This window comes from Callithrix jacchus, chromosome 10, assembly GCF_049354715.1.
Source record: "Callithrix jacchus isolate 240 chromosome 10, calJac240_pri, whole genome shotgun sequence".
Taxonomy (NCBI): Eukaryota; Metazoa; Chordata; class Mammalia; order Primates; family Cebidae; genus Callithrix; species Callithrix jacchus.
The window spans coordinates 18,767,201-18,781,225 of NC_133511.1; the positions used below are offsets into that span (position 1 = coordinate 18,767,201).

At 51.8% G+C, this 14,025-nt stretch overlaps 1 protein-coding gene across 2 annotated transcripts; it reads left to right on the top strand.

Annotated features, from left to right (window-relative positions):
- Nucleotides 1-960: 960 nt before the first annotated feature.
- On the top strand, nucleotides 961-10,403 carry C2CD2L (C2CD2 like). Of its 2 annotated transcripts, none has more exons than XM_002754510.6 (14): nucleotides 961-1,720; nucleotides 3,676-3,771; nucleotides 4,134-4,253; nucleotides 4,423-4,533; nucleotides 4,621-4,737; nucleotides 4,832-4,943; nucleotides 5,090-5,198; nucleotides 5,896-5,960; nucleotides 6,049-6,176; nucleotides 6,266-6,440; nucleotides 7,170-7,271; nucleotides 7,414-7,547; nucleotides 7,634-7,919; nucleotides 9,320-10,403. In XM_002754510.6, exons 1-14 carry the CDS (start codon nucleotides 1,367-1,369, stop codon nucleotides 9,529-9,531), a joined length of 2,121 nt encoding a protein of 706 aa, XP_002754556.1. In that variant the 5' UTR covers nucleotides 961-1,366; the 3' UTR covers nucleotides 9,532-10,403. The 2 variants fall into 2 exon arrangements, with proteins under 2 accessions (XP_002754556.1, XP_009005221.1); XM_009006973.5 differs by having other exon boundaries at nucleotides 4,423-4,524.
- Nucleotides 10,404-14,025: the final 3,622 nt, after the last annotated feature.

A 14,025-nucleotide genomic window follows, 5' to 3' on the forward strand; every position in this document is an offset into this window, starting at 1 on the left:
CTCTTGGGAGAATGTGAATTCCCCAGGATTCCTTTGAATACCTTTGTTGGCATTTCCTTCCCCTGTCCTCAGCAAGCACTGATGAGCCCCAGACCTGCAGAGGTTAAATCAACTGCTTGCGTGTAGGAAAAGATGGCTCCTGAGGTCAGAGGTTGGACGGTGTACCTACAACACCAGTTCTTGGGATATCACATACTTGGAATGGCAAGGTCTTGTGTCTGAATCTATTGATAGTCCAGTGCTACACTGCCAGCTCCCCTGTCATTACCACCCCCTCTACACGTGCTCCATAGGCAGGAGTTGTTACTATGGAAATATATTATTTTTAAAAACAGGCACACAGCCTGGGCTTGGGAATCTCCAGAACAAACCTACACGAGCAGGGAGGTTAATGGGGCTGTTTCTGGGCCCAAGCTTCAAGAGTAAGGAGGGTGATGGTGGTGGAGGGAATTCAATATTCCCTGTTCTATTCTCAACCTCTCCCAGCTTCAGGTTCTGCTTTCTCTCTGTTGACATCAGCTGGACCTCTGCCAGGCACTTCTATCTGGGAGGGATGCTCTGCACCTCCTTACCCTGGGCCTGGCTTTCCCTGGGAAATGAGAAGCTAGAAGTCGCTGAGTCTGGGGGTGTTGGGAGAAGGGGGTGGTGATTTCCAAAGGGGGTCACCTCCTTCTTAACCTCACAGGCGTCCGACCTGTAGAAATCTAACGATAACCGGGGAAAGCAAAGGTAGCATCTTAGGTAAGTGAAGTTACTCTTGCCGTGAGCTGAGAGCTGTGTGGGAGCACCGCGATTGCAAGATGGGGCGAGGTCATCAAAGATCCCGCCTATTTTCAACCCCGGAACCTCCTCCGCTCGCAGCTCGCCCTCCCGCCCTCCAGCGAGGGAACGCCAGGGTGGCCTGGCCCCACCCGGCCCGGGTGCGGCTCCTTTAAGGGCGGGTGGGGGCGGGGCGCCGGCGATGTTGTCAGTGTCAGCTCTGCGCACGCAGCCCTCCCGGAGCCGGTGCCGGCCCGCGAGCCCCCGCGTCCCTGCAGACCAGTACCCTCCTGGGTCTGGCGGGGCCCGCGCCGTAGGAGGAATCGGGCACTGGCCGGCAACTAACTGGGGTCCGGCTGCAGACCAAGCTAGGAGGGACACCGATCACGAAGACAGAGACCCCGACGTCGCGACCCTCGAGGACCTCCTCTCCTCGCTCTGTGGCACCCACTAGTCCTGGGCACTCAGCCGCGGAGAGCCCCCGACCCCGCGCCCCCAGCCCCGGGGGAGCCAGCCCCAGTCCCGCGGCCAGCCCGGGCCATGCTCCCCCGGGGCAGCGGCTGAGCCCCAGCCAGGACCGGGACCGGGACCAGAGTCCGCGCGGAGCATGGATCCGGGCTGGGGGCAGCGGGACGTGGGCTGGGCGGCCCTGCTGATCCTCTTCGCCGCCTCGCTGCTCACGGTATTCGCCTGGCTGCTGCAGTATGCCCGGGGCTTGTGGCTGGCGCGGGCCCGGAGGGACAGGGGCCGGGGACCCGCCTTAGCCGGGGAACCCGTGGGTTCCCTGCGGGAGCTGGGCGTGTGGCGGTCGTTGCTGCGGCTGCGGGCCACTAGGGCTGGCGCCCCCGAGGAGCCTGGAGTCCGAGGCCTCCTGGCGTCACTCTTCGCCTTCAAGTCTTTCCGGGAGAACTGGCAGCGGGCTTGGGTGCGAGCGCTGAACGAACAGGCCTGCAGGGACGGGGTGAGTTGGACCAAGCTCCTGGGTGGTCCCTTCAGCTTTTCCTTTCAGGGTAGAGACTTACTGCTCATGCTAGGAGGCCAGATGGGGGTGGGCATCAACTGAGGAACTCTCTTCCCCTCCTGGAACAGAGAAAAGGATGCCGCTGAGGCTGGAGGTTGTAGAAATCCAACTGGGTCCCCAAACCTCCATTTCTGTGGGCAAAGTACTCTTTGGCTCCAAACCCATGCACAAGTTGCTGTTCTCATAGCAACGCTAATCCCTGTGCCTGAGGGCACTTCCGCCTTGCCTGGGTGCTGGTTGTGTTGGGGCATGGGAGACAGATGCACCTGCAGAAGGAATTTGCCTGCTTCTCATCCCACCACACCCATTTAACAGTTCGTGCCCCAAATCCCTGGTGTGGTCAGGCAGATCCCCAAGGAGCCTGAATCACCCCCCTACCCCATAGTAATTTCACTGCCACAGTCAAATACATCCTTCATGCTGGCCTACGGTTCATTGCGGGGTGGGGGAGTGTTCAGGTGGAGAGCAGATTGACAGTACCCTTACCGGTAGATGAGCTTGGAGCTGTCCCCTGAGGGTCAGTCACAAACCGGCCCAGCCTACTTCCTCCCATTGCACCATGGGCATCTGGCCTCCCAGGAAGTGGGGCAGGAAGCGTGGTCATGAGACAGAGATAAGGTGGGAGGTAGAAGTCTCTCTTTTCTGGAGCTTCCTCCCATCCTGGCCCAGCAATCCCTCTTTGCTCTCACAGTCCATCAGCTCCTTGCTCAGAGGGTTCTCTATTCCAGCCACCATGAGTTTGGAGGCTTTACTTTGCCAGTTCCCTAGATGCCTGGAAACAGAAATGGCCACAAGAAATTGCTCTATTTCCTCTGCCCAGCTGGCCAACTGAAAGCCAGATGGCATCTGTCAGTTTATACCTTGAACCCACCTCTTCATCCAACTCTCCCTGTACCTTGTCCCTGGGTTAGAAGGAACACCCCACAATAGCTGACTCAGCTGGACATTGGCCTCCCTTGCAGGGGGTGGGGAGATTGAGGTTTCAAGCATCTACCTCCCTATCTTCCTTGGCCTAGCCTTTGAATGAGACAGCTACCAGAGCAAAGAAGTTGGCTTCCTCTGGTTTGCAAGGCAAATGAACCCTGTGGATTTGTTTTCTCCATCTCAAGACCCCAGGAAGAGTTGCCAGCCCATTCTGTGCCCCTTCCTCAATTCTGTGTTTGCACTACTGTCCTGGTGGGGCTGGAGTAGGTTGCTTCCATTACTCTGGAAGAATTAGGGAGCAGCTCTTTTGAGATCTAAGCAGCTTTCTGCTCTCTAATACCATCCTGCTATCTGTCTTGAGGAATTAGCCAGGCCCCTGGACTCTTGAGTCCTCTGAGCTTGTATCTATTCCCAGTCCCCCTGGTACAGATCCCCAAGGCCATGCTAGTCTTCATCTCCAAGAATTCGAAGAGTCATACTCTTGAGCTTCCATATCCCATTTATTTGGAAGAAGACTCAGCCTCGTTTATCCAGCTCTTAACTTGGACTAGTTGGCTCTACCACCTTTAACCGTGACTTAGTCCTTTCCCACTCTGCCCAACTGCTAGCACCTTAACTTTTTTTTATGTACAACTTTTTTAGGGGGTAGGATGGGAAATAAAAGGGATGGTGGGGAGAAGAAGGAAGCTCCTGGTGTTCCAGGAGGAAGCCAGGGTCTTCAGCCAAAGTGATCTAGTCTCTGAGGTGGACTAGCTCCCCATTGCTCAGTGGCTCCCAGCAGCTGCAGGTCCCTGGAGAGGCGGGCTCTGAGGGGACTACTTCCTGTACTAAAGCCCTGAGCCAAGGAGGGGCCAGAAGCCAGCCTGCAGCTGAGGCCTCCGCAGTGGCAGAGTCCTGCCAGCAACTGAGCAGGCCAGCCCTATGGGGGACATTTCCAGAGACCTGATCCTGTGCCCACATTACTCCCTCAGAGCTCCATCCAAATCGCCTTTGAGGAGGTGCCCCAACTCCCACCCAGAGCCAGCATCAGTCATGTGACCTGCATAGACCAATCTGAACATACCATGGTAAGGGTCTGATGAGTACTGCCCTCTTTGGGGTCCAAGAAGGACTGACTCCAAGGGTTCCCTTTAGTCCAGAGGGTCTTGACCTGGAGTCTGTGAATGCCTTATGGATCTAAGGATTGGCTTCAGAAGTCTGAGAATACCACTGAAGTTATGTGCAAAATGTTGGATGTGTGTATATCTGCATTTTTCTGGGGAGAGGAGTCTTTGGCATTTATCTGATTCTTTTAGGGATTTATGATCCTGAAAACATGAAGTCCCTAGGAAAATGGAAGGTGGGAAGGGTCTCTGCTGGACTATTATAGGGCAGGACAAAGCAGGGTGAGCACCCTTCCCCAACATCTGACCCACATCGCCGGTCTCAGGTGCTGCGTTGCCAGCTCTCTGCTGAGGAGGTTCGGTTCCCAGTCTCTGTGACCCAGCAGTCCCCCGCTGCCATCTCCATGGAGACCTACCACGTCACACTGACACTGCCACCAACACAGGTAGAAGGGGATGTAGGAAACTGAGTTGGGCAGGGGGCGGTTCCATTGGCTCGGTTTCTTCCATTTGTTTCCTCTCTGGGATGGAATTCAGGAAGGGTGGGTCCTCAGGAATTAGGAGTCTTTGGGGAAATGGGACAAGTCAGCCCAGTCACTTTGTTCCTGTCCGTAGCTGGAAGTCAACCTGGAGGAAATCCCTGGTGAGGGGCTGCTCATATCCTGGGCCTTCACTGATCATCCAGATCTCAGCCTGATGGTGCTTCCCAAGCTGCAGGTCAGGCAGGTAAGGAGGGAGGGCTGATAGAGAAGAGGCAGAACAGGGAGGGGAGGCAGAGCTGGGGTATCCACCTCCTTGTTCTCCTCTCTGCAGAGAGGTGAGGAACAAGTAGAGCTCTCAACAATTGAGGAGCTGATCAAGGATGCCATAGTCAGCACCCAGCCAGCCATGATGGTCAACCTCAGGGCTTGCTCTGCCCCCGGCGGCCTGGTGAGTTGGCACCCAAAGCAAAAGATTTGCATGCACCTTGTTCCCAGGGTGCTATGTCAGGATTCTTGCTCTTTGGACCTTCTTCTGGTCTTAGGTACCCAGTGAGAAGCCACCCATGATGCCCCAGACTCAACCAACCATTCCCAGACCTACCCGGTTATTCCTACGGCAGCTTCGGGCATCTCACTTGGGAAATGAGCTGGAAGGTGAGAGCTAGAAGTGGCTGTGGGACTACCAAGGCTATGGTTGGTTGCAGGTGCTCTCTGCTCCTCTGCCAAGGGTACAGCCTCTTTATTCTGCAGTGACTTCTCATCTTTGATCTGAGTGTCTTCTAACTTCTGGTTCCTCACAGGCACTGAGGAACTGTGCTGTGTTGCTGAACTTGACAACCCCATGCAGCAGAAGTGGACCAAGCCCACAAGGGCTGGACCCGAGGTGGAATGGACAGAAGACCTGGCACTGTAAGGAGTAACCCTGTCCCGACCCCATGCTCCAGAGCAGAGAGGATCAAACCCTTCCAGCACAGTCCTTGCAGGAATCAGCTCTGTTTTCCATAGCCTTTGGTGTGAGCCCCTATTGTATGCCAGGCCCTGGTGTGGGTCTTACGGATACAGACATGACCAAGATACAGCTCCCATCCCTGGGGCAACGACAAGCTTGAGGCAGAGACAGGTGTACATAAAGAAGATGGTACAACCTCGCCGGTTGAGGTTTATATAATGTGCTGTTGGAGTGCCTAGGTGGGGAGGGATTAATTCCTGTGAGAGAATAAGGATCAGAGTAGGCTTCATGGAGGAGATGGCATTTAAACCACACCTTAGAACAAGAGTAGGATTTCATCAGAGTGTGAAAGTATTCTCGGCAGAGGGAAGAGCTGGAGCAAATGAAAGAGGGTGGCTTGCAATTGAGAGACTGGCAGGACAGGAGGAGTAGGGCCAGGGAGGATTTGAATGAGCAGCTGAGGAGCATGGTTTTCACTTGGACTCTGTCCCTTTCTCTTGGGACAAGAGAGAGTTTGGAGGGCAGGAGAGTCTGATCGGAGCACTTGTATCATTTTATTTATGCACACAGCTCTTTGCCTCTGGCCTGTGATCCACTTAAGGGTGGGTTCAGCTTGCAAACCTTCCCCTTCCTGTCCCATCTCCTCTTGTCCCACAGGGATCTGGGCCCCCAGAGCCGGGAGCTGACCCTCAAAGTGCTGAGGAGCAGCAGCTGTGGAGACAGTGAGTGTGGGGCAGAAGGGATACCCCTGGGTGGTTGCAAAGTGGTGCCTGACCATGGCCCAGCTCACAGTGCCGTCCCTTTCCCCAGCCGAACTCCTAGGCCAGGCCACACTGCCTGTGGGCTCCCCCTCCAGACCACTGTCTCGAAAACAGGTGTGCCCACTCACCCCAGGGCCAGGGAAAGCCCTGGGACTAGCAGCCACCATGGCAGTGGAGGTGAGAAGCTGAGCCCTGGGGGAGGTGGGAGGACACAGGGATGGGCAGTCTCTGAGGCCCTGCCTCTTCTCTCTCCCATCCATGGGCAGCTTCAGTACGAGGAGGGCTCTCCCCGGAACCTGGGTACTCCCACCTCCTCCACGCCACGCCCCAGCATCACACCTACCAAGAAGATTGAGCTTGATCGGACCATCATGCCCGATGGCACCATTGTCACCACAGTCACCACCGTCCAGTCCCGGCCCCGTATAGATGGCAAATTAGGTAAAGAGAAGGAGCCTGGGAGCCCAGCTCTAGCCAGGGGACTGCAGACCCAAGGTGGGACAGTGAAAGAGGAGAAAAAGCCTTAATTCCAACTCCCCCTGTCTTCAGACATTCCATTCCAATCCTACCACCTCTTCCTCCCAATCTTTGTCTCTCTCAAACTTTCCCCTACCTCCTGCCATTTCCACAACAATTCCTCTCACTCTGCCACCCTTCTGGATCCTCCTGCCCCTCCTCATACAGGACTCTTGCACTCCCATCTTCCAGCTTTCCCTCTGGCTTTTCACAGGTCTCTTTCCTTCCCTGTCTTTAGCCCCAGCTGACCATAATTGTCCATCCCTCTGCCCTCAGCCTTCCAGCACCCCCTGGGGTTCTCCAACAAACCCAGATGCCTCTGTGGCATTTCTGCCCCACTCAGTGGGCCCCCATGGCACTTCTGCCATTATAGGGGCCCCATGGAATTGCCCCTACCTCAGGGGATCCCAGTACCCCCCATCCCCTCTATATTTTCATAGCATCTCACCACACCCTCAGCAGGTCCCGAGGCACTTTCCTACACTTCCGTTGGCTCCTGGGGTGTCTTTTAGTCCCCCGGTATCTTCTTAATCACCCTTGTGATTAATCATTCTTCCCCTCTGAGTCACCAAAGTCTGCATCTCAACAAAGACAGTAGGGGTGGGGGCCACTCTGAAGCACCTCCCAGCTCACTGACCCTCCCCCACCCACCAGACTCCCCCTCCCGCTCCCCGTCCAAGGTGGAGGTGACTGAGAAGACGACAACTGTGCTGAGTGAGAGCAGTGGCCCCAGCAATACCTCCCACAGCAGCAGCCGTGAGTGGGGAATGGGGTGCATGAGTGTGGGTTGGCCCTGGTGCCCCAGCATCAAAAAGTACTCTGGGTGGGACAGGAGGAGTTTGAATCCAAGAAAGAGCCAAGGAGAAGTCAGGTTATCCATCCTCTGCACCCGCCGCAGGGGACAGCCATCTTTCCAACGGCTTGGACCCTGTAGCAGAGACAGCGATTCGCCAGCTGACGGAGCCCAGTGGGCGGACGGCCAAGAAGACACCCACCAAGCGCAGCACTCTCATCATCTCTGGTGTTTCCAAGGTAACAGGGCTCTGGGAGAGGAGCTGGGACGGGGAGAAAGCCCTAATGGGTCACTCCTGCCCATTAAAACTTGTCCCTCCTGCCAGGTGCCCATTGCTCAGGACGAGTTGGCACTATCCCTGGGCTATGCGGCATCCCTGGAAGCCTCAATGCAGGATGATGCAGGGACCAGCGGAGGTCCCTCTTCACCTCCCTCAGACCCACCAGCCATGTCCCCAGGACCCCTAGATGCCCTCTCCAGTCCCACGAGTATTCAGGAAGCAGACGAGACAACCCGTTCGGATATTTCTGAGAGACCGTCTGTGGATGACGTTGAGTCGGAAACGGGTTCCACTGGTGCCCTGGAGACCCGCAGCCTCAAGGATCACAAAGGTAGGGGGACAGTGGCAGGGGCCCCCATCTCTCTTTTTTTTTCTTCTCTATTATTGACACAGATGCTAGAGCACATCTCTTCTTTTATACACATATCATGACCTGGGGTACCTCAAGCCAGCGTGCCTTCTCCTTCCTCCCCTAAGAGATAGCTGGAGTAGCCAGCGTAATTCAGCCAAGCTAGCCTTGAGGAGGGGGGCCTTGTTGCCTTGGTTCCTGGCCTGGATCTGACCGGCTTGTGATAGGAAGAGATGGATGCCAAATTATTTCCCTTTACTTCCATTTTTCTTTCTTCCTGAGTCTAAGGCCAGTTTTCCTGCCCTTTAAAAAAAATTATAAAATTTATTCCCAAGCTGGGCATGGTGGCTCATGCCAGAACTTTGGGAGGCCGAGGTGGGCAGATTGCTTGAGTCCAGGAGTTTGAGACCAGCCTGGGCAACATGGCAAGACCCCGTCTCTACTAAATATACAATAAATTGGCGGGGCATGGTGGCACACAGCTGTAATCTCAGCTACTCAGGGGGCTGAGGTAGGAGGATTCCTTGGGCCTGGGAGATTGAAGCTGCAGTGAGCTGTGATTGTGCCACTGCACTCCAGCCTGGGTGACAGAGTGAGACCCTGTCTCAAAAGGAAAAATTCTTCCCTTCATTCTGCACCCTCACCCCCACGAGTATAAGAAATCCTATCCCAGGCCAACGCTAGGATTGTCCCTCTGGCAGCAAGACAGGCTGTGACTAGTGGTTGTAGTTCTTCTAACTCTAAAAGATGAGAGGCTTACCTTAAAATATTTCATTTCTCTACCAGTGAGTCTGTCAACCATGGATCTATTTATTTTTTAAGCCTGCATCACTTCTTGAGATAATGAGGTTTCTACCTCCAAAGCCTGCTGGGTGAGCACCTTGCTCATTATTCTGGTTCTGAATGTACCTCTTTGAAGTTTCCAGACGCACAACGTCCTGCTCATAGCCTGGAATTTGGTTAACAAGTCAGTGTCATCCCACTTCTCCCCTCATGATTTATAGGCTTGCCGGAGAACCCTCTGGTAGCTTTTGTCTTCCCATAAGAGAGGCCCAATCCCAGTCTGTCCTCACAAAGCAGCCAGCCCTGTGACATTTTGTTTGCGGGCAGAGTTAGGCATGCACACAGATCCCCACAAGTACCACGACTTTTGCCTCGGGAAGGATAAAGCACATGTTTGTTTCTGCTTTCCTTTTCTTTTTTTCATGAAGCCTTACAGAGGAGTATGTTTCTGCTTTCTTTCCTGAGGAAGCCTGGCTTCTGGGCCACGGAACTGATCCTGTTCCACATCCTCCATGCCTCCCTTCCCGGCCGTGCCTCTGACCCGCGTCTCACCCTACCCCGTGCCCCTCTCTGCCTCAGTTTCCCCTTTTCCCCTGCAGTGAGTTTCCTGCGCAGCGGTACCAAGCTCATCTTCCGCCGGAGGCCTAGACAGAAGGAAGCTGGCCTGAGCCAATCACACGATGACCTCTCCAACGCGACGGCCACACCCAGTGTCCGAAAGAAGGCCGGCAGCTTTTCTCGCCGCCTTATCAAGCGCTTTTCCTTTAAATCCAAACCCAAGGCCAATGGCAACCCCAGCCCTCAGCTCTGAGGACCCTCCTCACCTCCAGAGCGAGGAAAGGGCATGAATTCTCAGCCCATTCCCCACCTCCCCTTCCATTCTCCTTCCTGGATCCCAAGCACCTGGGTCAGGAAAGCCCTCTGGGTTCCAGGAAGCCCTGTCCACCCTGGGCCATGGGGCCGGTTGGAAGGATGCTTGCAACGGGAAGCCCATGAGAGGTGGGCACCCGTTGCCGAGGACATGGACGAGGGACTGGTGGCTAGGGGGAGAGGAGGGCCCTGTCCGGCATGTGTAGGCATTCCCCAGAAGCCTTTGCCTCCTGCTGAGCCCGGTCCCTGAGCAGAGTTCCAGGGTGCTCAGCTCTTCAGCTGACCCTTCCTCCCTTATTTATTCTCTTTTCTATTTATGTGTGTGGCTTAGGACCCTCCGTGAACAGATGCTAGAGGGCATCTCTCCCAGGTGACCCTTCTTTTCTGTCCCAGGAGGGTGGGTAATTCCCTTTGGGATGGGGCTCCCACATCTCCCTCAGGTCCCCACTCAGACCAGCACCAGTGTCTGCCTCTGAGAATGTTGGCGCCTCACAGAGAGCAGGGCCGGCTCGGGATGGGGGGCAGGTACTCCCCACCTCCCTGCCTCCCCTCCTGCTCCTCATTCCTTCCTCCCCATTTATTACCGTTTTTTGTACTTGATGCCTTCTCTGTGAGCAGTGGCTCTGTGGGAAGGAGGGAGCCTGGACCTGGTGGGAAGCCTTCCCCAGAGAGATGGCTTTAGGGGCTTTATTTAAAGACTGATGATGAAGCCATGCAAGGCTGCACTTCTGTGTGTTGGGAGACGATGATGATGTCCATTGCTGTGTGATGGCTTGGAATTTAATTTATTAAAGTCAAATTGAAGTTTATAAACTAGACAACTGGTTATCCTTTGAAAAGCAGTAGGCAGCCAGGCTGTGACACAGATGGAGTGGGAGGATGAGAGACAGGGGCCCAGATAATGAGGTTGGATAGATGACATACATTGTGGATCTGCTGAGAAGTTCCTGCAGGGAAGAAGGGATGGAAGAGACCGGAAGCTCTGGAGTGTGACGTTGTAGCAAAAAAGTCAATAGACTAGTACAGGTAAGTCTTCATTCCCCCTTCTGGAACAGGCTTCTCCTAGGATATAACGGAGTTCAGAGCTTGGACTCTAACTAGACTGCCTGCCTTGGTTTGAGTCCCAGCTCCTCTAATTACCTGTGTGATCTTGGGCAAGTGAGGTAACCTCTGAGTGCCTCAGTTTTCTCGTCTGTAAAATGGGAACTTCAGTCATCATAGCTATCATTTGGTTGTGGGTGAGAAGTAAATGAAGTGCTGAGTAAGTGTTTACTGTTGCCTCAGAAGAAATAGTGGGAGGGGGAAGTCTTAGAAGTGTTTCGACATAAAAAAAATTCTCTTGTTCTGAAATGTGGGCACATTTCAGGGATTTGCAGATCCTAGCAAACTCTATGTCGCTGGTTCCTGTGCTCTGGGATCTTATACAGAACTTGAACCAGGTAAGCTGCTACAGGATATTGGACAGAATGCAAGACCAGGAAGCAAGAAAACTGAGTCTGCCACAAACAAACCACGTGATCTTGAGCAGGCAACTTCTCCTTTGTGGACCTGAATTTCCTCATGTCTAAAATAAGGGTGACCTGGATAATCATTCAGGTGATATCCCGCCTTGATGTTCTATGACTAACTGCATCTCAAGGTGTTTAGGGCACATACCTTTGGGTAGATAGCACGTGGAAATTGTTAGTATTCCTCAGGCTCCTGTCCACACTACTCACCAAATATGAGATATCTGGGAAGAACGGAGGGTATAGATATTTGGTTATTTTTTTTTTTCAATTAAATAATTTGGTTGGGGCCAGGTGCAGTGGCTTATGCCTGTAATCCCAGCACTTTGGGAGGCTGAGGTGGGTGGATCATGAGGTCAGGAGATCAAGACCATCCTGGCCAACATGTGAAACGCTGTCTCTACTAAAAACAAAAAAATTAGCTAGGTGTGATGGTGCACGCTTGTAGTCCCAGCTACTTGGGAGGCTGAGGCAGGAGAATTGCTTGAACCCAGGAGGTGGAGATTGCAGTGACCCGAGATTGTGCTACTGCACACTACAGCCTGGGTGACAGTGCAAGACTCCACTTCAAAAAAAAAAAAAAAAAGAATTTAATTTTGTATATATGGGGGGACAAATGCAGGTGTCTCTTTTTTTTCTATTTTTTTATAATTTTTTATTGAGACAGGTCACTCCCATCACCTAGGAGGCTACTTCATTTATTAAATAACAATGAAAAGTCATTTGAATAATAATTTTGCAAAAGGTAATCAGTTTATAATTTTTCCATTCACTCTGGAGACTTACATGCAGGCTATTTCTTCCAGGCTACTGAAAACATGGTGGACGTTTCTGTGCCACTCACGGTAAAAACAATTCTTTTTTTTTTTTATAGTTTAAGTTCTGGGGTACATGTGCAGATCTTGCAGGAAGTGCAGGTTTCTTACATGCATATATTGCATGCATAGGGATGAACTCGGCTTTTTTTAGTGTATGCATCGCCCAAATAGTGAACATAGTACCCAATAGATAGTTTTTCAACCCTCACCTTCCTCCTACCTTCTCACATTTTATAGTCTCCAATGTCTATTATGCCACTCTGTATGTTCATATGTACCCATTATTTAGCTCCCACTTATAAGTGAGAATATACCATATTTGACTTATTGTTTCTGAGTTATATCACCAAGGATAATGGCCTCCAGTTCCAACCATGTTGCTGGAAAACACATACTTTCATTTTTTTATGGCGAGTAGTATTCCACTGTGTGTGTGTGCATACACACACAACATTTTCTTTTTTTTGAGACGGAGTTTCGCTCGTTACCCACACTGGACTGCAATGGCACGATCTCGGCTCACCACAACCTCCACCTCCTGGGTTCAAGCAATTCTTCTGCCTCAGCCCCCCTCCTGAGTACTCAGCTAATTTTTGTATTTTTAGTAGAGACAGGGTTTCACCTTGTTGACCAGGCTGGTCTCTATCTCTTGACCTCATGATCCACCTGCCTCAGCCTCCCAAAGTGCTGGGATTATAGGCGTGAGTCACCGCGCCCAGCCTTACAACATTTTCTTTATCCAATCCTCCATTGATGGACACATTGATTTGGCTGATTTTTCATAATGAAATGCTTATCTCTAGGTCATGAAAATTCAAAGAGATTTTCAAGCTGTTTCCCCTAATCTAAGAAATGTAACTCTTAGTGGTTCATAGAGGAACAGTTTGTTTACCAGTATGACACAACAACCAAACACAGTGAACTTGTGATTGCACAAGAAACTTGTTGATGGAAGAACAGGTATTCAGATTTCTACTGGACCTGGGAATTGAGTAGATGGTAACTGGATTCTGTATTGAGCTTCCAGTGCTGAGCTGCCCAGAGTTCCATGGAATCACATAATTTAGTGAAGAAGAGCCTGATCACATTTCAAAAATAGGGAAATTTAGATGAATGAAACATACTTTCATCAGCTTAATCCATTTCACACTTTCAGAAGAGATCCACAGCTTTTAATGAGTATGACTTACGCTCTCAGTTTTTATGGCAGCTTTTAAAGAACAAATCTCAGGAAATGTCTGAATTACCCAGCCAAAACTGTGGCTTGTTTTCAAGAGAAGCAGATTGAGATAGAAGTAAACTATGCTAGACAGCATGACACTGCTTTAAAATTTGGAAACATATATATGGATCCCAGAGCAATCCTGGAATTTTTGCTCTGTAACCTATGTTTGAGTTTACACAGCTCTGTGAATGAACTTTTTCTTCATGAAATTGCTAAATAAAGCTAAAAGCTATTTTCATTTTCAGTGGTGTAAATCTGAATTAAAATGAGGTTGGCACTTCATGACATACTACTATAACTGTATTTTTGAATGAATAAAGTTGGTAAGATATATTTTATTACTTTCGAATTACATATATATATGTGTGTTGAGACAGAGTCTCACCCTGTCGCCCAGGGTGGAATGCAATGGTGCAATCTTGGCTCACTGCAACCTCTGCCTCCATGGTTCAAATGATTCTACTGCCTCAGCTTCCCTCGAAACTGTGATGACAGTCGCCCACCACCATGCCCAGCTAATATTTGTATTTTTAGTAGAGATGGGTTTTCACCATGTTGGCCAGGCTGGTCTCAAGCTCCTAACCTTGTGATCCACCCGCCTCAACCTCCCAAAGTGCTGGGATTACAGGCGTGAGCCCCTGCGCCTGGCCCTGAATAAAATTTTTTTTTTTTTTTAGACAATGTCTCACTCTGTTGCCCAGGCTGGAGTGCAGTGGTGCGACCTCTGCTCACTGCAACCTCTGCCTCCCAGGTTCAAGCGATTCTCCTGCCACAGGCTCCCGAGTAGCTGGGACTATAGGTGCCCGCCACCATGCCCAGCTAATTTTTGTATTTTTAGTAGAGACAGGTTTTCGCCATGTTGGCCAGGCTGGTTTCAAACTCCT

Coding starts and splice junctions, on each gene's coding strand:
- C2CD2L (XM_002754510.6), top strand. CDS start 1,367: ATGGATCCGGGCTGGGGGCAGCGGGACGTGGGCTGGGCGGCCCTGCTG. Junction 1,721..3,675: donor AACAGGCCTGCAGGGACGGG/GTGAGTTGGACC, acceptor TTACTCCCTCAG/AGCTCCATCCAAATCGCCTT. Junction 7,920..9,319: donor CAGCCTCAAGGATCACAAAG/GTAGGGGGACAG, acceptor TTTCCCCTGCAG/TGAGTTTCCTGCGCAGCGGT.